This window comes from Podarcis cretensis (assembly GCF_951804945.1).
Source record: "Podarcis cretensis genome assembly, chromosome: 6".
Taxonomy (NCBI): domain Eukaryota; kingdom Metazoa; phylum Chordata; class Lepidosauria; order Squamata; family Lacertidae; genus Podarcis; species Podarcis cretensis.
The window spans coordinates 76657779-76681413 of record NC_137175.1 but is presented as its reverse complement, the minus strand read 5'-3'; the positions used below and the strand labels follow the sequence as shown (position 1 = coordinate 76681413).

The window sequence follows — 23635 nt, the reverse complement described above, 5'->3', positions numbered from 1 at the left end:
CTCAGAGAAGCATCTCACCAGGTGAGATGGAAGCAACTCATATCCTAGGTTCCCAGCAGGTAAGTCACTGCCGCTTGCTGGAAGGGCGGCAGGAAGGTCAGTGCAGTGCAGATGCACCAGCAGGTAGGCTGGATTGGCTCTGACAGTACATTTGCTGCTGTGGCAACAATGACAATGACCCACTGGCCAGGAAGCTATCTCCACCTCACCAGTCACTGCTATACCTTTAGCTCGCCTGTGGTCCTTGGCTTTCAATGGAGAACAGAATCCAGTTGCCAGCACTGAAGTTAAGATTCATCTGCCTCCGGCTGACTTTTGTAAATGGAATTTTGGGGTTGGGTACCTTGTCCTTTGACTTGGACAGCAAAATGTCTTGGGCCAACCCTGCTCACCTTTGCCACTGGTGAATATATATATATATATATATATATATATATATATATATATGCATGCTATGGTTTTCCCAGTAGTGATGTATGGAAGTGAGAGCTGGACCATAAAGAAGGCTGATCGCCGAAGAATTGATGCTTTTGAATTATGGTGTTGGACTGCAAAAATATCAAACCTATCTATTCTTAAGGAAATCAGCCCTGAGTGCTCACTGGAAGGACAGATCCTGAAGCTGTGGCTCCAATACTTTGGCCACCTCATGAGAAGAGAAGACTCCCTGGAAAAGACCCTGATGTTGGGAAAGACTGAGGGCACAAGGAGAAGGGGACGACAGAGGACGAGATGGTTGGACAGTGTTCTCAAAGCTACCAGCATGAGTTTGACCAAACTGCGGGAGGCAGTGGAAGACAGGAGTGCCTACCATGCTCTGGTCCATGGGGTCACAAAGAGTCGGACACGACTAAACGACTAAACAACACCAAATATATATGTATATATTTGCATTGTTTTACAAATACCCGTGATAAATCTGTTTGACAAAGGAGTCGCAGTGGGATAAAATGAAGCATGAATGATGTGCATCTGTGCATCAGAGAAATCAAAGGTTCCCCTCACTGGATTCTGGATTTGCACACTGAGAAAGGTTTCATGGAACTAATCTCCCTACCAAGATCTGGTGGAGGCAGCAAATTTTCCTCTATGTGCTTATTTCTTTAGCTCCCTTCACCCCTACACCAGTATGCACATAAGTGCAGCACAGGAATGGGGAGATGGCAGATATGGTTGGCAATAAAACCTCATGATCACTTGAGGAAATCTCAGCAGCTGCAAGTCATAAGGATTGTGGCTGCTAATGAAACCTGCTATCCCTTTTCACACAATGTGTTTTGTCCAAGGAAGGTTCTGAATTCAAAGTATATTGTTTGAATTGATCCTTAATCCCATTTAGGGTTCGCAGGCAAGGCTTCGAGGTAGGCCTCATCACAGAATAAATAATTATAATTGAACTGCCCAATATTTGACTGTCTATCTAAAGGTTAGCAAAAGTCATTTAAGCCAAGGATCTGATGGCAAACACTCTTGCTGTTGATTCCAAAGTGAAGTCAAGAAAAGCGTACTGAGAATATGGGAGCAAGAAAGAGAGAAAAAAGTCGGCTAAACTTCTTTAAAGGTCACATTTAATTGTGAGACAGGAAATAGGTCTTATATTATCTGAACGCTTTCCCAATTGTTGTGAATTATGAAGGAACAGCAGGTCTACTGTTAAAAGACTTGGGCCACGAAAATCTTTATTCAAGTCTCAAGTAAGAGGAAAAACCTGGTGATTTCTAGAGAATTATGGTGTGGACTTCAGGAAATCTGTGCTTGAAATGAAATATGTTATCTTCACCATTCAAGACACCATTAAAACAGGTCTAGCCCACCTAAGTAAATGCTCCTGCTCAGATGCTTATAACTCCACACAAAGAAGAAGGGCAAAAACAAAAATCTACCCCTTTGTCCCAACTTAAAAGCCCCAGGTCATTATGTGGAGAATGTTGGTTCCTCAAGGCTGCGTTTTAGAGGCTGCTTTGAAGTCAGGCAGCAACAAATGTGAAATGAAAGCTCAACAGAATTGTCTTGAGTTCAGGCTTGAACCTTCAAAACACCATTAGAATATCTTATCACCTGAGCCACAGACGACATGGCCTCCTCAGGCTATTAGTCTCCTCAGGAAACTGCATCTGTGTGCCATAATAGATGGGCCTTTAACTGCAGACAAGCATGGAACTGTAGTTTTTAAAATCCCAAAAGCTGCTGCAGGAGTGTGTGTGAACAGGAATGAGAAATGTGCACAGAAGATGCAGCAATATCTTCCATAATGGTTCATGAGGGGAATCTTAACATACACATGAAGCAGAATTTATTCCTAGGCCAAGGGAAGAAGGGGTGGAATCTGGTTGTACTTAAATGGCCAGGGCTGTTCCAGTCACAAAACAACCACCCCAGACCAAAAAATTCTGAAGTATATCTCTTAATTGAATTCAGAAACAAAGGATCAACCCATGCAATGGAGGCTCCTGCATACCTTTAGGTTGCTTTTTAAAAGAAAAGAAAAGAAAAGAAAAGAAAAGAAAAGAAAAAGAGGTGCCAGAGCTCACCATGAACTCCCTTGTTCTCTTAGAATGGCAGTGATGCCCACCTGAAAGGTACTGGAACTGAGTTCCAGCTGGGAAAAAGCCCCGAGCTTTAGAACCTGTTTAGAATAAATGGTTTTATGTGACTTGCTTTTAATGGTTTTTAATTTGGTGTTTTAAATGAATATTTTAGACTGTCTACTATAAACCACTTAGAGGACTTTTGTCCTAGGAAGCGGTATATAAATTTTGTAATACACCCTTGAAATCTACTCCTTTTTAATTATTGAAGGTGCAGGGACACCATTTTCTGTTGTAGCTGTCACCCTTATTCGTAGATACTGATCTACTAGCAAACTCAATACAAGGCAAAGCAACTGTGGATTTGGTGAGTGGTTCTGCAGCAGTTCTAGCCTTATCAAGGTCAGTGGTATTGCAATAGAGTAAGTGGTTTAAGAGTCAAAGCGGGGAGAGGGGGATAACTTCAGACAGTATTACACATACTTTCTGATTTAGCAAACCAGGAAAAACCTATCTCCGTGTGCTTTAAAATTATTACTTAGGCAAGGTTAGAATCTGGTTTGCATTTTATTGTTTCTGAGCGACAGGGGTGACTTTTGCCTGCTGTGTGGCCATGGTTCAGAAAGTCTAAAGAGACCCATCAGAAGAAATGCTATCCATCATTTTCCTCAAGCGTTTCCCTTCCTGTTGAGCTTCACAACCTATGCATGTGGGCTTGTTGTTATTTTTGTTATTTACTTCCATGACAGGTTGACCTTTAGTGTACATGGCTGGCCTCCTATGGAGACCTTACTGCATCTCCTCTAGGGCTTATGCACCTTGGAAGGTCACAAGTATTTGGCAGGGAGAGGGTTGTTTTCTTTCTTCTATTTTTTTTTTTAATGTTTCTCATGTAGACCATAACCTGTGGGGCAATGTTGAGAATTTGCAAAATAAGAATGGTTTTATCAGTTCTAGAAAAAAGAATAATCGAGAAGTAATATTTGAGGAGGGGAAAACCTGTCATGCTTTTAAAAAAAATATGAAGACCAAATGATGATGAAGAAGAAGAGTTTGGATTTGATATCCCACTTTATCACTACCCTAAGGAGTCTCAAAGCGGCTAACAATCTCCTTTCCCTTTCCTCCCCCACAACAAACACTCTGTGAGGTGAGTGGGGCTGAGAGACTTCAGAGAAGTGCGACTGGCCCAAGGTCACCCAGCAGCTGCATGTGGAGGAGCGGAGACGCGAACCCGGTTCACCAGATTACGAGTCCACCGCTCTTAACCACTACACCACACTGGCTCCTTACAAGTTCACTGCTTGTATGGAATGATATACATGACCAGATAAAAACTGCTGAGGCAGAATTTCACAAAGTATACTCTCCATTCATTTCAGAAGAAGAGGAACTTGAACAGCAGGGATGAGGAACAGCGGTCCTCCAGATGTTGGACTACAATTCCTGTCGTTCTGACCATGGTGGCTGGGGTTGATGGAGATCAGAATTAAACCACAACTGGGTTCCTAATCCCTGTTGCACAATACCAACATTTATGGATGTAAACAGTGGAGACCTTTTTAGATTTTAATAAGGAAAGATGGGAAAATGAGATTTAGCAGTGCATCCCAGGCACTCAGTCGGAAGCCGCGGAAGCCGTGTCAGATGTACGGCTTCCAAAAAATGTTCGCAAACTGGAACAATCAATTCCGGGTTTGCGGCGTTCAGGAGCCAAAACGTTTGAGTTGCAAGGCGTTCGAGAACCAAGGTATATTTGTTCTGAGCACTTTCCTATTTATATCTCCTAATCACTACAATAACTTTATCAGTATAAATATATATATAATATTTTTACAACTACTTTGATCAAATTCGAATTTTCATGGGAGTATGCAATAAGTGAACAAAGATATATATGATAGATATGCAAAAATAGTAAAAGGCAGAAAATTAAGCAGTAGAAACAACACATTTTAAATGACTTGGTGACGAAGAATGTCTTGATCTGACATCTAAAAGACTGCATCAAAAGTGCTAGGCACACTTTCCCAAATAGGGCATTCCAGTCAAGGTGCTACCACTGAAAAGGCCCTCTCCTTTGTAGTTACATAGCACACTTCCTATAAGGAAGGTACTTGGAACAGGGTCTCAGCAGAGTATCTTCAGGCAAGAGTAGATTGGTGTGGGAAGACACAACACACTGCCTCAGGTATTTGGGTCCCATGCCATTCAAGGCTTTAAAGGTTAAGCAACTGCACCTTCAGCAAACTATTTAAAAATGAATTTAGTTTTGAAGCAATGAGACATGCACCCTTTGCATTTGCCCTGACCCAGCTAGGGCCCTTTCATGTGTGGGGGTGAAATTACTCCTCCAAGTGAATGTTGCACATGTAATTTCATAGCTGAATCCACTAACCAGGGCTGTGCATGCTTTACTCTGTTATCAGCTTTTTAGGGTGGGAAGTGGGCAACCGCTCAATTCTTTTCAGGAGGATCTCACTGGAACTGAGATGAAGAAAACAATCATTTCGTAAAACTGTTATCGTTTTGACGATCCCATTTTCTTTTGAGCCTATAGCCTAGCTAAACTGAAAGGGCCTTTTCCTGCCTGCTAGTTGTTTCCAGGTACTGCATATAGCACATGTTCCTTTTGCAACACCGAAAACAATATAAACTATTAGACTCAATGGTGGCCATTGATGCAGGAAAAGAGAATGGGCTAGGCATGGCAATAGTGGTTAATCTTGAATTGTTTTGTAGACAGATGAAAGACGATATTGGGGGGCAGTTAATGCGAACGAAAATTAGTCAAAGCCCTCATAAAGAAATATATTGAAAAAAATGATTATATGTAATTACATATTATGACGAAGCCTGATCTGAAGAGCTACATGGTTTTGATTGGTTCAGGATGGTGACATTGGATTGCAACTGTTAAGATCACTGCGATCCTTTGATTGGTAAAATGAAACAATGTGTGTATATAAGAAACATTGCTTTGGATTATGCTCTTAGCAGCCTCCTCCTCATTTTGAGGCCGTCCCTATCCAATTAAGGGCCATCTTTTTACTTGGAGCCTGCATCCTTTTATTTTGGGTTTCTGGGAGGGATAACGCCAGTCTAGGAACACCTTTTAAATTTCTCCAACAGCTGCACACTTGTAGATTTGGATTAGGTCCTAATATTTCACTTTATTTCTCCAAGGACCTGCAGTTTCATTACTGTGCGAGATTAAAACGGTACATTCAGCAGAATCAAACGGCAACATTTTTCCTGTCCCGTATCATTTGACACTGCAGATGGCAGAGTCTGTATTTTGATGCTCCTCTGTGGTTTGTTTGTTTTTTAATCCTACCTACTCATGGGGGAGGGGGGAGAACATCAAGGGGAAGACTAAGCCTGAGTCCTTCTCCACACACTACCTTTTGATGTACAGGAAAGCTCCCTCCACACTCCCCATGGATGTATTCAAGTGTGCAAACCCCACCTGTAGTCTGCAGTGAAACAGTCCAGGAAAAAAAAATTACCACTTGAATATCTAGAGTTCTGGGAAAGGGTAGACAGATTTGCAGCTTCATTTATAATTTCAGCACACACATTGATGCACGCAATGCATCTTTCAGCCTATATATTACTGCCTTAATAAAGTATTTCTTGCATAACCTTGATAAACCTTGCTTTAAAGAGAGAGAGAGAGGAAGAAAGAGAGTGCTAAAATTCCAGGTGCTTGACCAAGATCTTTTCATTTGTACAAGTAGGTATTTATTTTATAGGAAAACCAACAAACTGCCATTGTGTACAATAGCTTTTGTGCCACCGCCACTTTTTTCTCCCTTTTGCAAATCTGTATTAGAAGCAGAACAGCATTAAATGAGCCTTTTATACTTTAAATATTCAAGAGTTTTATATTCAAAATTTCTTCTGGTGCCGTCAAACTAGAGTGCCTGAAGGCAAGGTAAGATCAAGTTAGGTTCTCAAAGGTAGAATTAAATTTTATCAGGGCATCCGTCATAATATGCGGGTTGCTTAAAATGCAAATAAAAAGTGTAGAGATTCAAAGGCTAAAGAATTTTCAGGTAGAATGCAAAGTCCAGGGGACCGCTTCTATGCAATAGAGTCATTTAATTTACATTTCTACCATTTTAATGAAAACACAGAAGAAACAAGCAATAATGGATATGTCTTAAGCTCTCGGTTTTTTGGTTGGAATTTCCTTTCTTTCGCAATCTCTCTCATGGAATAAAAAAGTGAAAACGGTAAGAGAGAGGAAGGGAGGGAGAGGGAATAGGATGAGAAAGCATATTAAGAGGCCATTACCTCAGCTACTTTGGAAAGTTCAGTCCAATCGTCTTTATTATAGCTGCACATGATACTGGCGATGACAATCTGAAAAGATAAGTATTGGTTTATACAATGCTGTATTCCTGAATAATTCCTTCTGCATATATTGCAATGTTTCTGCTTCTAACCCTCTTCTGATCCTATTTTGTTGTTATAACTGCAATACAGCAGTCTTGGGGATTTATTTATTTTTTAAAACTCATGGTGATAAAAGACAACAAATGTTGGGCATGAATGGGATTGGGAGGCACTGTGGGGCAAGTAACAATCTTCCAGCACAACCAACCTGAAATCAGATGGCTATTTAACACCCCCTCCCCAACAATTCCTCAACTCTTTGGCCTTTTCTGTTGGAATTCTGTTAAATGTAAACGTGCCAAATTCAATATCTTAACAGCTATCTTAAAAAAACACCAAAACACACACACACAAAACCTTAAATTTGGCAGCACCTATATCAGGAATGTTGGAGACAAGTAAATAAATAAGATAAAACTAACAGAAAATAAAATTGAATTTTTGCAAGCAAGCTGGTGACAGGAAAATTTGTATGAGAATTTTCTCTCCAATACAGTGGAGTATTCCTCCTTAGAAATCATCTCCATGTAAGGAAATAATGTAATGTGCAAAGAGTCTCTAAATATGCACAAGCACACAGGTTTCCAAAAGTTGACATTAGGGAGATACAAAGGAAATTGACGGCAACTCAAAAACCCAGCAACTTCATCTCTATAGGTGCAAATTCGCAGAGTCAGACAAGCAGTTACCAGCAGTAACTGGCGTTTTGAATGGGTCACATTCTTATCTTGTAAACACCCGGTCTCTGCACAGAAATGCGACAGATTTCAACCACTCCTTGCACGGTCCCACTGATTACAACTCTCCCCCCCCCTCATATGGGTGTATATATGAATTCACACTCACATATCAATAGATTTAGGGGTAGATGACACAATCAACTCTCCGAGTGTCAAGCTCAGGAGGCACCTGCCCCCAAATGTCCCTCAACAATCCACTCTGTCAACTATTGAGCAGCTGGAAGCAATTTGCACAAGCAATTCATCTTCACTTTGTAAAGCTGGCGGTACTGACATACTGTAGGTGGCCAATACTGTGTTAACTTCTTTAAAATTATTCTTTGTATGGGCTTTAATAAATGGCATGCACACGAGTGACTGCAGTCAGATGCATCCATGCAAATTTATCACCTTACGTGGCAGGGATGAATCATGCATGCACACTGTGTATTCAAAACAATGGCACAGGCTACAATTCAATCAAAAATAAGGTGTTAAAAATTAAATGGCTGGAGGGAGGGTGCCATTGATGTTCCTTACCTTGGGCATCTTTGGTTTGGGGCCAGCCTATTATATGCAAGAACTGTTATCCTCAGTTGATAGGTATCTGAATATGATACATTCACGCACATATATGCTTATCAGCTAAGGATAACAGCTCACACAAAGAGCAAAGTGATGTGCCTACAATTATGCCACAATAAAATCCTTAATCTTCACGGTGTCGTGGGACTCTGTTCTTGCCACAACATGCATATCTTCTGCCGCTGCACCCCCAATATTTGTCTCAAATTGAGTGAGGCACAATAACTAATAAATCTGTCATCTACTATAGTTTATTTGCTGGAAGAAACTGTGATGGTGCCAGACTATGTTATTATCTGAAAGCAACAAAAGGCGGTATCTTCTGCAGCTTCATTGTGTGTATATGAGAGAGATGCAGATTTCCGTTTTATAGCAAAATTATCTCAAACATTAGGCTTAAACTTTCCATGTGGAGATAATTGTGACTGACAGTGCTGTCCAAAACCCCTTCTTTCAAAGGAAGGTAGGCGGTGGCGAGTTGTGGGAAGAGATGCTTAATTGGATTACTGACATGTGTTCAGTTAAGAGAGTGTCCTAATTTTCAAATAACTTTATTCTTAATGTACTATCTGTTAACTGTCCTATTTTTTACAGTCACCCAAAAAAGCTTCTAGTCTAGGCCCAATTCAAAGGGGTGCTAAAAGGTAAAGGTAAAGGACCCCTGACAGTTAAGTCCAGTCACAGACAACTCTGGGGTTGCGGTGCTCATCTCGCTTTACAGGCCGAGGGAGCCGGCGTTTGTCCACAGACAGTTTTTCCGAATCATGTGGCCAGCATGACTAAGCCGCTTCTGATGCAACGGAACACCAAAACCATAGCAGCACATGGAAACACCGTTTACCTTCCTGCTGGAGTCGTACCTATTTATCTGCTTGCCCTTTTTGGCGTGCTTTCGAACTGCTAGGTTGGCAGTCTGGGTGCTAAAAACCTTTAAAACAGCCTTCACTTAGCTCATGCTTTGCTGAAGTTTTGGTCTATCCAATCCTATCAGCCCTGGCTGAGGCTGATAGGAGTTGTAGTCCAAGCCATCTGGAGAACACCAGGTTGGCAAAGCCTGATGTAAAGCCTTAAATGAATTGTGGCCAAGTTACCGGAAGAAATCCCCCCTCCCTTCTGTTCATAACTGTCCAGAGATCTTCATTGGAGACTTTTATCCAGGTTCTTGCATTAAAGAATCTGGCTGCATGATGGCCCTGCAAAGGAGGGGTCTCACCACCCTATATTTCTTGCTAATGAGACCATCACACAACTTAAAGGAAATGGCAGGGGGACGGGACAGGACAAGCTAAGGCTAATCAGTGGCTTTTAAAAAAATGCACTTTGGCCCAGTCACAGCACCCTAAACCCCTTTGCAAAGGTAGCAGCTATGTTGTAAAGGAACAAACTTGACAAGGCTTGATCTGGGATACAAAATGGCCACAACTTTATTGATTACAGATGAAAGTGGACTTTGGCTCATGCATTGGCTACTGGAGGGCTGAAATTTAGAACAGGGTTGTGCCAAGGATTGTGGCCTCCCCAAGACACTAATCTACCAAGGTAGCCACACTCAGGCTACTTCCATCTAGATCCCTCTAATAGGGTACCCTGAGTTCACATTTGCTTTAGGTTGGGGGTGATGCATCACTTCACGCAAACCTAGATGACTAAAATTCCACACCCAAAGAGTTGTGACATTTTGCTATGAGGAAAGCAAAACCACCCAATGGGCCCAATCTGTTTGCAAAAATTCCTTACCGGCTCCGAATATGGCAACCATTGGGAAACCATAGCAAAGACAAGTGCAGCATGCACAGGAAGAAAAACATGGTTAAGACAAAATTAACTCAAAACAGTATGAAAAGGAAGGGGGGAAGGAGGGTTTGCTCTGCAGCCAATTGAGCTACAAACACTAGACACAGTCAGCTTTTCTCCTCAGTCGGCAGACAAGAAACGCTCAGGTCCAATAACCAGACTCTGCCTTATTGGCTTACCATGTTTCTGCGTCATTTTGTGCCTTCTTTAAAAAAAACATAAGTCAAAAATAATTGCCAGCGTTTTAGAATGTAGTTCTTCTAATATTCACAATTTTTTGCAAATAATTTTTCTGTAATATAATACATAAATATATACATCATTTATGCACGCTTCCCCTAATATATGCACTTTTGTACACTTTTTGGGTGTGTGTGGAGATATGTATCACAAAATTCAGAGAGGTGTGGATTTTTTTAGATGGTTGTTCCAGTTTCAGAATGCATGAATCAAGTTCCCATTACAATATGAAGTAAATGAAATCTCTACTAGTAGCACTAGAGTAGGAAGTAACCTTCACCCTCTTTAGGCGCTTTTAATTGCCTGCATATTCCAGTGAGGCACTTTTGTTATATCATGTTATTCTGCGCCATTTTGGTTTGCTTTTATCCTACTGTTGCAGGGGTTTTTTGTGTGTGTCATTAACTGTAGCAACTCCCTTGACAAACACATATTGGAAAGGCAGATTTAAAACAATAACAAAAGAATCCACATGATCCACATAGGCCCTTGTGCACAGAAATGAACAGTGCATCCTGAGACTGGACTGTGGAGAAGTGCTCATCATGCAGCTCAGCCTACACGTGAACTGGTGTTCCCATGATGAAAAAAGGGATGCTTCCTCCTCTCTCACACACATCTACAGGCTAAGCAGAGTTGCAAGGAGGTGGATTTGGACCAAATGGTTAAAGCTATTTGCCCTACAAGAGAAAGGCCGCTCACCATTAGATCTGAGGATGGAATTTGTCTTGCTTAAGGCTTTCATAGGTAACCTGTAGCATTTCAATCCCAGAACTGAACCATCTGCACAGTGCAGACAAGCAGGAACTACTGAGAGGTTTTTTTCCTTTTTCTGTATCTCCCATTTGGGCATTCAGTCAGATGTGTATAGTGCTGAGTGCATTGCAATGCACACAGGTGTTCCCTTCACTTGGCTATGGCCTGAGGACACATGGTGCGATCACCTGGCTGAAGTAAAGCAGGTCTGAATACACATGGAAGCCCTATGCATGATGCATTGAATTCCCTTGTATTAATGTATTAATATCCACCTTCATCTCTGAGAGAGGGATCCAGTGACTCCTCTCCTCTTGGCATAGTTGGGTGCCAAGGGGTTGCAGAGTGCGATTGTGGTTCAAGGACCCGACCCCCGCAATGTGAAATGAATACACAAGGACACGTGATATAAGGTTAATGGGCAAGGAAAGGCCACAACTTTATTGATTACAGCAGTGAAAAGGTATTGGCTTAGGCATTGGATCTCTAAAACAAGTGGGTTTATTCATCAGTAGGTGGAGCCTGTTGATGCTAATCCAACTATAGGCTCACCCCTGATGTCACCGAGGGTCGTGCCATGGCCTCCCGCCAAGCAGGCATCGGACAGAATACACGACCGCCAGATTCCTTTAACGGAATACCCAAAAATTGAAGGCATAGGCGATGGCCACACCTAGCCCTTCGACACACCACAACACATTATTCCAATGTCTAACCTACCCACCAATACCACAAAAGTTGTGACGATTGCTACGAGGTAGGCGAAAAAACCAAAAAGCCTAATGCCAAATGGAAAAACTCCTACCAGGCCCCCTGGGCAACCAGGGCGACCAACCTAAGGTCCATAGCAAGGCCAATGACCTAACCCTAACTCAAAGGGAGTGGAGGGTGGGTGACTCACGACGAGACGACGGCAAAGAATGAGGCCGGGGAGAGGCTGGCGCTGCAGCAAAAGGCTGCTGAACACGCCCCCTCTGTGGCACCTGGTTGGATGCCTACAGAGGGGCGTGGGCGCCAGCCAGGTGAGGTGGAGGCAGGGGGCTAATGCCCCCTGCTAGGGGCGGTGCTCAGGCTCCCGCCCACAACCACTCCCCTCTCTTCCAGGGAGGAGAGTCTTTACCGCATCTTTGTATGGAGTCCAGAGTTGGAGTGAGCTGCACCAAAAGTTGTGCTGCCATGCGCAGTGTGCTTAGGATGTCAGCCAAGGCACTTTTTGGAAACATTAGATTTGTGGAGACAAAAATCAATGGGTTGGGTGGTTGGGTTAAAACAGGCACACTAAGCAAAACAGGCCTGCCTTGAAAAAAAATAATGTAGATATGCAAAACATGTTACTAGCATCTGCTATCCATGTACAAAAAGTTAACCTTTCTTGGTTTTTTGGTTTTGCTAACCACCACAAATGTTTCCTTGATTAAACATGATCAATCACTGCTGCGTGCTGCATTTTATTCAACCTTGAAAAACACACGAGAGGAACAAAATGTCAATTATGCAAACAATATCCTTTTATAATGCTGCATTTTTTATGTGAAGGCCCTTCTAGAGTTAGAGAACAGATGGAATGTTATTTCGTAAGTATTTAGTAGTCGGCAAAGCCTCTTTTCCAAAACAGTGGGCATGCAGTTCCCAATATCAGGGATAGAAAGCATGCTTAAATTTGCACAGGGCTAAATTAAAAAGGGTCCTTCAGAATTTGCCACCCCATTTACGGTGGTGAATATTGTGGGCAGGGGCATTCCAGTGGTTTGGGGAGAGAGGAGGCAAATTTCATCAAAGTCTTTGGGTAAGGAAGGTGTGTGCATCCCATTCCAAGCTAGTCTGAGGAGTGACCTCTTTGGAGCAAGAAACTGTGGCCCCACAGAGTGCCCCATAGCAACAGAAGACCTTGAGGAACCTACCATAGTCCAAAGCAGCCTGAAGGGTTCCATCTCAAGGATGCCTTACCCAGACCCACCTCCAACCCTTCCTGCCATGAGGATGATTTTCTGTGAAATCTGAAAAAGCTGAGTTTCAAAAAACGTGGAAGTGATACAGGAGATGCAATGCTTTGAATATTCTTAACTAAGATAACAAATTTTAAGGTGTTGGTTCATCTAGTATTCACTTTCAAAATCAATGATATATGTACGATGAAAATAGTGTCTTCTACTGGAAACAAAATATTTCAAAACTGGCCTCTCATTTCACGTTTATATGTTCATGTGACATCAGCAGTGATGGAAAAGAAACCCTATACGGTACTTTCAATCTATTATGCATCTAGGGTGTTCATAACAGTAGAAGCTATTCATTTCCTTTCTAAGAGGCTTATTTACAAGTCACTGTCTATTCTTATATGTAAAGCGCTTATACCAAAAGATCAGTTTTTCTCATGATATTACGTGGGGGGGAAACTGGCAGGACGAGTTCAAGTGTACTTTTCTTCTCTTTTCCCTTTTGATAAATGCATTTTCCTATATTTCTTTTTTATAATTTTTTTTATTCATTTTCCAAACATTTTTATACAATCTACTCATATTAACTCTCACATTCATCAATTTTTGACTTCCCTCAGTTTCTCTGCCAATCTTTCGTTAAAATTTCTATTGTTAACGCATTTCTGAACTTATTATTGCCTTTAACCATTCCTCTTCCTTTCTCCTACTTTCTTTTTTACAATATTTCTTAATTTTTCACAGAGACTCTTCAAAACCAACAAGCATTGTCTGTGCATCACATATGCTTTTCAGAAAATCTGTAAATTTCCCCCAGTCCTCGATAAACTTTTGGTCTTTTTGATATCGAATCTTCCCAGTCAGTTTATCCAATTCCGCATATTCAGTCAGTTTCATTCTCCATTCTTCCACTGTTGGAATTTCTTCCTGCTTCCATCTTTGCGCCAGAAGTATTCTTGCAGCTGTTACAGCTTATTGGAAAAGTTTACAATCTTTTCTATTAATTTCATTACCTACCAATCCTAGTAAGAAGGCTTCTGGTTTTCTAACAAATGTATATCTCAACATCTTTTTCAATTCCTTATATATCATTTCCCAGAAGCCTTTCACCTTTTTGCACTCCCACCACATATGATAGAAAGTTCCTTCTTTTTCTTTACATTTCCAACACTTATTACATGTTTTATACATTTTAGCTAATTTAACTGGCATTATGTACCATCTATATACCATTTTCATTACATTTTCCTTCAACGCGGTACACGCCGTAAATTTTAACCTTTCATTCCATAATTTCGTCCAATCATCATATTGTATATTATAACCAAAGTCTCTAGCCCAATGTATCATTACTGATTTCACCTCTTCATCTTTTGTATGCCATTCCAACAACATTCTATACATTTTAGACAAATTTTTATACTCATTATTCAATACCTCTATTTGGAATTTTGATTCTTTCCCTTCATATCCACACATTTTACAGTCTTTTTTAAACATTTCACTAATCTGGTAGTAGTGCAACCAATCATAAACAAATTCTTTCACCTCTTCATAAGTTTTCATTTTCCATTTTCCCCCCTCTCTTACTATCAATTCTCCATAAGTTATCCACCTCCCCCTCATGTTTATCTTTTTCACACTCATCACTTCCAATGGTGAAAGCCAATGGGGGAGTCTTGGTTCCAACAAATTTTTATACCTCTCCCACACCTCTATCAATGATCTTCGGAAGATGTGGTTTTCAAAGCATTTATGAATTTTTTTCTTTTCATACCACAGATATGCATGCCACCCGAATCTATTATCAAATCCTTCTAAATCTAACAACTCTCCATTCACTAATTTAATCCATTCCTTTAACCAACAGAGGCATGGTGCTTCATAATATAGTTTCAAGTCTGGCAGGGTGAAGCCACCTCTTTCTCTCACATCTGTTAATAACTTAAACTGAATCCTTGGCTTCTTGCCCTGCCAGGTGTATCTTGAAACTATTTTTTGCCATTCTTTGAAAATTGATGCCCCTTTAATTATCAGTAGTGATTGGAATAGAAATAACATCCTTGGCAGCACACTCATCTTTATCGTAGATATCCTTCCCCAAAAAGATAGCTTCAATCTTCCCCACACCTCCAGATCCCTTTTTATCCCATTCCAAACAGGTACATAGTTATTTTGAAACAAATCAATATTCTTGGGGGTTAACCATACTCCTAAATATTTCACTTTGTTCACCACTTCCAGCCCTGTACTTTGTTGCATTTCCTCTATTAATTCTTGATCCATATTTTTCGCAATAATTTTAGTCTTTCTTTTGTTTAAATAAAAACCTGCAACTTGACCAAATTGTTCTATTTCTTCTAGGATTCTTTTAACACTCCCCGCTGGCTCTTCTACCATCATTACAAGATCGTCCGCAAATGCTTTGACTTTATACTCATTTTTCCCTACAGACACCCCTTTTATTTCTTCATTTTTTCTTATTGATTTTAGCAAAACCTCCAGCACCAAGATAAATAATAATGGTGATAATGGGCATCCTTGTCATGTACCCTTTGTTATTTTAATGTCTTCTGTTGTATAATTGTTTACTATCAACTTCACTTTTTGCTCTGTATATATTGCCTTTAGTCCATTAAAAATTCCATACCTACGTCCATATGTTCCAAATTTTTTAACATAAAGTTCCATGATATATTGTCAAAGGCCTTTTCCGCATCCACAAAGATTAACATAGCTTGTTTCTCATTCCTGGCATTCAGATATTCTATCATATTTCTTATATTTCTTATATTATCTTTCATCTGTCTGCCAGGAAGGAAACCCGCCTGATCCTTATGTATAAGATCTTGCGGTACTTTTTCCATTCTCTTTGCTAATATACTTGCAAAGATTTTGTAGTCAGTGTTCAACAGCGAAATAGGCCTATAATTTTTAACTTGCGTTAAGTCCGATTCTTGTTTTGGGATAAGTGTAATAAAGGCTTCTTTCCAAGTTTCCGGTATTTCCCTATTCTTCAAGATATTGTTTACAACTTCTTTCAGTGGTACAAGTAGGGTGCTTCTCATTTCCTTATAGTATCTAGCTGTGAATCCATCTGGTCCTGGGGCTTTACCCTTTTTCAATTCACTTATCGCCGCTTTAATTTCTTCAATTTCAATTGGGGCATTCAAGTTATCTTTTTTCTCCGTCGGGATCTTCTGCACTTCTTTTTCCTTTAAGAATCTTTCTATCTTCCTCATATTATTATTTTCTTTATTTTTGTACAGTTGTCTATAAAAGTCCAGGAATCCTTTTCTAATTTCTTTTGGGTCTTCTATTTCCGTACCTTCAAAGATGATTTTGTTTACTGTATTCTGCTCTTTTCTTTTCTTTATCTGCCATGCCAGCCATTTTCCTGATTTATTCGCAAATTCAACATTTCTTTGTTTCATTCTTTTTATATTCCCTTCTACTTCCTTACTTATTATCATTGCAAACTGTGTTTGTAGAGTCTTTATGTTTTGTCTTATCTTTTCGTTATTTGGTTTTTTATCAATTTTTGTTCATTCTCCATTATTTGTCTCAATAATTCCTTTTTATTCTTTTCCCTATTTTTATTTTTCAGGGCATTTTGTTGAATGAAAAAGCCCCTAATCACAGCTTTGCTGGCGTCCCAGACCGTACTCATTTTTGTTCCCTTATTACAGTTATTTACAAAATATTCTGACAGGTTCTTTTGAGCATTTTCTACTACTTTCTGATCATCTAGAAGATAGTCGTTTATTCTCCATCTAAACGTTCTTTCTTCAAAACCTTTTAATTCAAATTTTATTGCACTATGGTCCGAAATCACTCTTGGTTGAATTTCAATTTTCAAGATTATTAACTTCTCCTTAATATTTTCTCCTTGCACCTCTGGAACCATCCTCAATCTTAAGTTCACTTCTCTCTGCCTGAGTTCATTCATAGAAATCGCATCCCAGACTGCCTCTTGTGTTTTATTAATTTCCGACATTCCCGTCCTTATTTTTTCTCCCTCCTTCTTCACTTCCCTCATTTCTAATCTTGTCTTTTTCAACCCCTCTTCCAAATTCTGTGTCCTCTTACTCACATCCTTCAATTGCCCTTTCAGTTCATTACCTGTAACATCAATTTTTTTGTCCGTTTGGCCCATTCTCTTATCCATTTGCTCTAATTTTGCTTCTATATTTTTTTCACTCTGCTTAATATTGGAATTGATCTCTGCAAACATTTTCAAAATCTCTCCTTTAAAGTCCGCTTCTTGTTTTGATCCTCTCCTCTCTACCGGTGTTCCTCCCTCCCCCCCTTTCTTTTGTGTATGAGACATTGTAATTAATTTCCGAACACCTGATATGATATACAGTCAAAGACAATCAGTATATATACGATCAATAACAATCAGTATTCAATCTTGATATAAATCATTAAATCACTTCTTTTCAAAAAAGGCATCGGAAAAAAATAAGAATTTTTACCCTTCCCAATTCTCATGCACTTAAACCTAAATATTAATCAATTTATGTATATCAATTTTTCCCAAAATAGTTTTCACAAATATATACCTATAGGGGGGGAAACCAATAAATTTTTAAGATTCACACTTTTGAGAGATCAATCTCCTACTGCAAAAAAAGAAATTTACTTCCTTTCTTCTTTCTTCTTGCCACCACTTAGGCTATATCCATACCAACTTCTTATTGAAGAAATGCCCTCCAAATAATGCTGCTGTACTGTCTAAATTTTTGTAATCCAATGGTTATATATTGTATTCCCAAAATTATAATCCAATTATGTGGCCAAAGTTATTAAAAATGCTGATAGGTGTTCCAATTATATCCAGAAATGTCCAAGGGGCACCAAGTATATCCAGAGGTAGGAAATAAAAAAGAAATATCTAAAGGAGTCTGACCACAAATAATTGTAAAGGCTGCCTGTCTCCTTATTTTGGAGTGATATTTTTGAGTTCAAATGTGAAAACAGTAATATTTTTAAGTTCAGATGTAAAAACAGAGGGAGATGAGAAAAAGAAGAGTGATCTTTAGTTTGACAGTCCAGACTAATCCAATAATGGGAAATTAAAAATAAAAATAAAAATGAAACACGGAGGAGTGATTAATTCAGCTCCAATTTTCCTTAGCTCCAAATAAAAGTATAGTACAGAAGACAGACAGCTAAGCTGTTCTTTCTCAGTTCATTCCGCGGACTCACACAAAAAAACAAAAAAAGCAAAAACAACTTGGGTAAATAGCCTCATTCCAACATTGTCCCTTTTTCTTTCCTTTTATATTTAAACGTTCAAATTTAATTAAATTAAATACAGAGGTATCCAATCATATAAGAAATTTTTTTACTGTTCAATATTGTCTTTCCATCCCTTTATTATATATTTTTTTGTCGCTGGATGACTTCCTTCAACTTAAGATGGAGAAACAAAAGTTTTATTGCGTTGCGCAGTTTTTTTTCCCAAAATCGAAAGTACCAAGAAGTGACTTTCTTTCTTTCTTACTTCGCTCAGACCGTTTGTTGTATCAAAGACCTTTTAAAGTCACAAAATAGTTACCCTCTGCTCCCCCTTTTAGTTATCCTCTTTTTCTGCAACTTTTTGTTACTTTTGCAACAATTTATCTCACTTTTAACAAGTTCTCTAAGAGGGAGAAGTTCAAACCGCTTGCCATTTTACCAACCTCCGCTCCATGCTCCGCTCGTAGTCTTGCGTTCCCCTCCAATTGCAGTCTAAACTGACCTCTTTTTTTATCTCCTTCTTTTTTTTCAAAACCTTTCTTTCATACTCCAATTGTAGTCCAAATTAGGCTCTGATTGATTGCTTTTGAGAATTGGTCACTCGCCCTGCAAGCCTGGGGCTGCGTTCTCGAGGGTGAGACAATGGCTTCCCAGTGCCTGCTTTCTCCACCCGCCGCTCTCTTCGCTCCTATTACGGAGTTACCTGGCGGCTGGGCAATCTGCAAACGGCTCCGCTGGGATCCTGACCCTCTGGTTTCCCTCCAGAGGGGTTTTGGGGGGCTATCGCGCCCTGTAGCACCCCCTTTTACCCTCGAGAACCCGGATTTTCTCTTACTGAGAAAATCCCGCTTGCGACGGGTCCGTGGCTCGACCGGAAGCGCATTTTCCTATATTTCTAATGGAGCATATTTTAAAGCTTTTTTTCTGGCCAGTTCAGACAACACTCTCCATTAACTTCTCCATAGGCACAGTGAAGGAGCCAGACTCACTTTTCTGCTCTGTCCACCAGGCATACGTGCCCTACCCAAACATCAATGCATATAGGGGTGAAATTTGAAAAGGGTGTGGAATCTCTCTCTCTCTCTCTCTCTCTCTCTCTGTGTGTGTGTGTGTGTGTGTGTTATATAAACCCAAATTGCGTGGTTGATTTGCCCACTCCTTCCAAAAGTAGAATTCAATGAGATAAATAACTATACAACTTTTAGAAGACACCTGAAGGCAGGCCTGTATAGGGAAGTTTTTAATGATTGATGTTTTAGTAAGCTTTTATATTTGTTGGAAGCTGTCCAGAGTGGCTGGGGCAACCCAGTCAGATTGACGGGTATTATTATTATTATTAGTAGTAGTGAAGGAATGGGTTTCTGTGTAGTAAGTTTAAAACTGACTCACCCCCCCTTTTTTGTTCTTTCAAAAGAGAACACTTTTAAATGCGTAAAACTTGAGCTGTTGAGCAAAAACATAAACAAGCTCTCTCCTTTATCAGTCATGGCAAGGGATGGCATTGGCTCTCTAGGGGAACAAAGAAAACACGTCAGAACTTTTTCTTATGTGCTGACCACAAAATACGCGCAAGACCGATGTCTGGGGAAAACGCCAAAAGCGTGTTCCCGGAGATGGTGACCTCGTCCCAGATAAGAGTAGGAAGAGGAAGATCCTTTTATGGTCAGAAGTACAGGAAAGAAGATCCTTTTATGGTTGAGAGTACCAGAGCAGGAACATATGTGATGTCAACCTGTGTACGTAGGGCGATGTGGTTGGGCTCCTAGGGGAGGAGTGAGAGGGTGCCTGGAGGATATATAAACTGCATGAAACCTGTCATTTCTTTGGACTTGCTGTGGACTTGATCACGCAAGTGCCTTCTGCTATCTGGAGAGCAGAATAAACTCTTTCTTTGAACCAACTCGGTGTCATTTGACTTCCTTCCTCCTGTCCCGGAGTAACGCAGACCCAATCGGTGAACTCCAATAAGGCTACAGTAGTATTATTATTACTATTAACATGACTCACATTCATAATTGAAAACCATGTCTAATCATACAGGGCTTTGAGGGTCAAAACCAGCACTGTTAATTGAAACTATTTGGCAGTCAGGCCGGAACTAGTGTTATGTATCATCACACTTTCCTATGACTTTCTGCACTACCTGAAGTTTTCCAGCTAGTCTTCAAAGGCAGTCCCATTTGCAGTGCTGTGTAGTAATCCAGCCAGAGGCTACTAGAACATAGGCAGCTGAAGCAAAGATGTCTCTGTCCAGATATTTATGAAACACATTCAGGGGGTCATTGAAGTAACCATATTTTGGGTGTGTGTGCATGTATCCCTGAGAACTTCAGGGTATATTGGGTCATCTCCGCTGCTACTGGATAAGTGTAATAAGGTGATCCAGGGAAGGGGGCAATGGACAAGACGGATTGCTAACCCAAAGACCTCAGACTCTGCTGAGGCCTCAGATGCTGCCCACTGAAGTCTTGCATGGAAACCCCACTGAACTTTTCAAGACCAGCCACCAGAAAGGACTTGGAATGTTTTAAATAGACATGTGCTGTACAAGAGCACCACTTTCAAATGAATGGAAGCTCCACAAGAGCACTGCATTCATGCCGTCTCCAGCTCTGATTCACTTTTGTATTTTATAGACTGAAACCATTTCGATGGATACAGCTACTAAATCTTGCACTGTCCATAATCTCGTCTCTGGATAGCGCATATTATGAAGAGCATTCTCTATGGGATATTTATTTGAGAACATTTCCATGCTTTGTCCCGGCCCACCAAAATAACAATAAAATGAGATAAATGAGATAGTAATATGAGACATGCAAAATGTTCTCTATTGTGCGCATCAAAACTTTGGGAAAAAAAGAAAGCTTTTCAATAAAGCACGGCTCGAGTGCGTGTGAAACAATAAGATGAATGCTTGGCATTAGATTACAGCATCCTAAGCTACGCTTACAATTACTGTATAATAATGAAGGCATTAGTAATTGTTGTTCTCCGAAAGACACTACCAAGATACATCCCTGCAGTTCTTGCATGTTATTTTACAACTCCCTCAGAGCTTAGAAAGAAAGACAAACTGCTGACTGATATTGTCCTCCTTTTCATTAGGTGTGTGCCTTTGCATTGTAAATGCTGAGACACTGGTTTGCTTCCTCCCCCCCCCCCCAAAAAAAACTTCAATTGAAATACTTGCTTTGAATATAATTCACTAGTAACGAATCTTTACAAAGAACTCTAAAATGATTTTTTAAAAACAACAACAACAACAACATGAAAGCCAAAAGTGCCCAGAGGAATTAGAGGGGCATTATATTTTTTTTACATTTCCTGCTTGAAATGTGGTGCATTTGTGTTAAATCTTTGAGCTACATCCTCCCTTTTAATTTGGCTGGACAAACCATGGAATATTGCTTCCATCGGCATACCCAGTACAACTGTAATATTCGCTAGAACCCCATCTTTTCTCCTTAAGTTTCAAGTCCTTGGTGTTTACAAAGGAAAGGGTTAAAAATGAATGGCTTCTCTGTTTATGGCTCTGAGACATGCAAGCCAGCCTGGTATCGTGTAGGCAGCTGCTGTGGATGGGTCAGTACAGATTTACCTTCTCTCTCTAATGGTACCCATTAATAGATGGGATGAAGCATAGTTGAAAAGGGAAGTCTATATGCCTCCTTTATTGTACGGGCAAATTTTGGTCCTATACAAGGAATGCTGCATCTGATAATTTACTTTACTAATCATCATCTAGTCCATGTAAACAAGCTGTTTTAACATTTGCACATGTGAGAAAGCTCATTTATCATATGGAATAATTTTAGCTTACTACAATCGTGGACCATGAGTGCTATCCGTAGATGTTTGGACATAATAGAAAGAGTCAAGCTCTTTGAAATGGGGGCAAGACAGATGTTGGAACTCCCTCCCTTGCAAGTATGGCTGCCTTGTGGACCTTTTAAAAAAACCATATTGTGTTTTTCCCTTGGAATTTTGATTCGTCACTGGATTGAAATAATAAAAAAAAGCTTCTTATTAAAAACCCTCTTACAGCTTCAAATCCCATGCAATAAGAGAGTTAACCGTTGTAAACCCTGTCATGTCTGTGAGAAGCAGAGGAATTATCTTGTTATCAATTTAATAATGGAGCATTGAAGTAAATGATGCCATCCACTGACACCAGTAACGCTGCGCTCCCCTGGGAAATTCAAGTCTGTAGAAACTGTCAATCTAGATGGATATGGACATACTAAACAATGTACCTCCAAGTCCATAAATCTATTCTTTCGATGCCGCCTTGCTGAAAAAGATTCTGCATAGAGATAGACACAAGTAATGCAGGATGTCTTGGCATTACTGTCCTGCAAGCCTCCTCTCTCTCTCTCTCTCTCGGGAGGGGGAATTAAAAATAAATAAATAAACCCAGAGTGGGGCCAGTAAGCAATTTTACCACTTCTTTCCTTCTTTTGTTTTGATCCACAACCTGCATTTAAGACTTGCTACAGCAGTGGGGGAGATCGCATACATGCAAACCTTTTAATAATTGAATGTGAGTGGTAGATTCTCTTGTAACAAATTACTCATCTGTTTATGCCTAGAAGCCTTCTTGGCTCCCCCCCCCCTTTCCCTCTTTCCCTTTTCTTTTGGCTGCTTGCTCATCTGTCGCGTTGTGGCACTGTCCGCTGCCCGACCAGATTGAGATGCAGCAGATCTTTTGCTGCCGCCGCTGTTTATTTTTAATAAAGCAAATATCCTTCCGGCAGGCAAATAATCTCGGATAGCAGCAGCCCTCAATGCAAGCATGTTGGTGTTTGTTCACAGTGGGGCAGAGAACACAGAATGGGAATGGCAAACAACAAAGGCTAAATCAGGGGCGTTTCATCTGAGTGCAGGAAATGGGGAGCATGCGACCAGCGTTGCATTACAGTAACACTCCTTGGGCTGCATCTCAGGGATGGCCAGCACGAGCCTCTGCGCACGTGCAAAGCAGAGAAGATCAAGTGGTGCCAATTTTAATCTAGCAACAAGGTAAGGTGCTGAGCTGCTAAGAAGACAGCAGCATTGAACATTCCCGGTGGAAGTACTGGAAACCAAAGGCAACTATAACAAAGGGGTTTTGTAGCACCTCAAAAGACTGGCAGCTTTATTGTGGCATAAGTGTTTGTGGACATGAGTCCTACTTCATCAGATGCATAAAGTATTATCCTAAGTCACAGAGTTGGGAAAGGGGACTGAAAGCGGTGGTGTCAGAGGGAAATGAAAGTGCCGAAAGTGACAGCGATGCAAAATTTTTACGGGGCGCTTCCGAAAGCAATGCTGGCATGGTAGCACAAACACCCTGGCACTGGGGAACCAATTAACATGTGAGATACAAAAATCCATTATCTAAGCCACAGGTGCTAGAACTTCTTAATGCTGTAAATTGCAATTCTGTGGG

The 23635-nt window shown here is 40.4% G+C and overlaps 1 protein-coding gene across 6 annotated transcripts in view; it reads right to left on the bottom strand.

The window, feature by feature from the left end:
* Positions 1–23635, bottom strand: part of DPYD (dihydropyrimidine dehydrogenase) — a 538621-nt gene that overhangs the window by 154919 nt on the left and 360067 nt on the right. For 5 of the 6 annotated variants that reach the window (XM_079981199.1, XM_079981197.1, XM_079981195.1 and 2 more), the window contains one exon: positions 6828–6896. In XM_079981199.1, coding sequence (XP_079837325.1) covers positions 6828–6896 — 69 coding nt within the window. Of the gene's footprint in view, positions 1–6827; positions 6897–13775; positions 13923–23635 lie in introns of those variants that run through there. The other variant, XM_079981200.1, reaches the window with a different exon arrangement.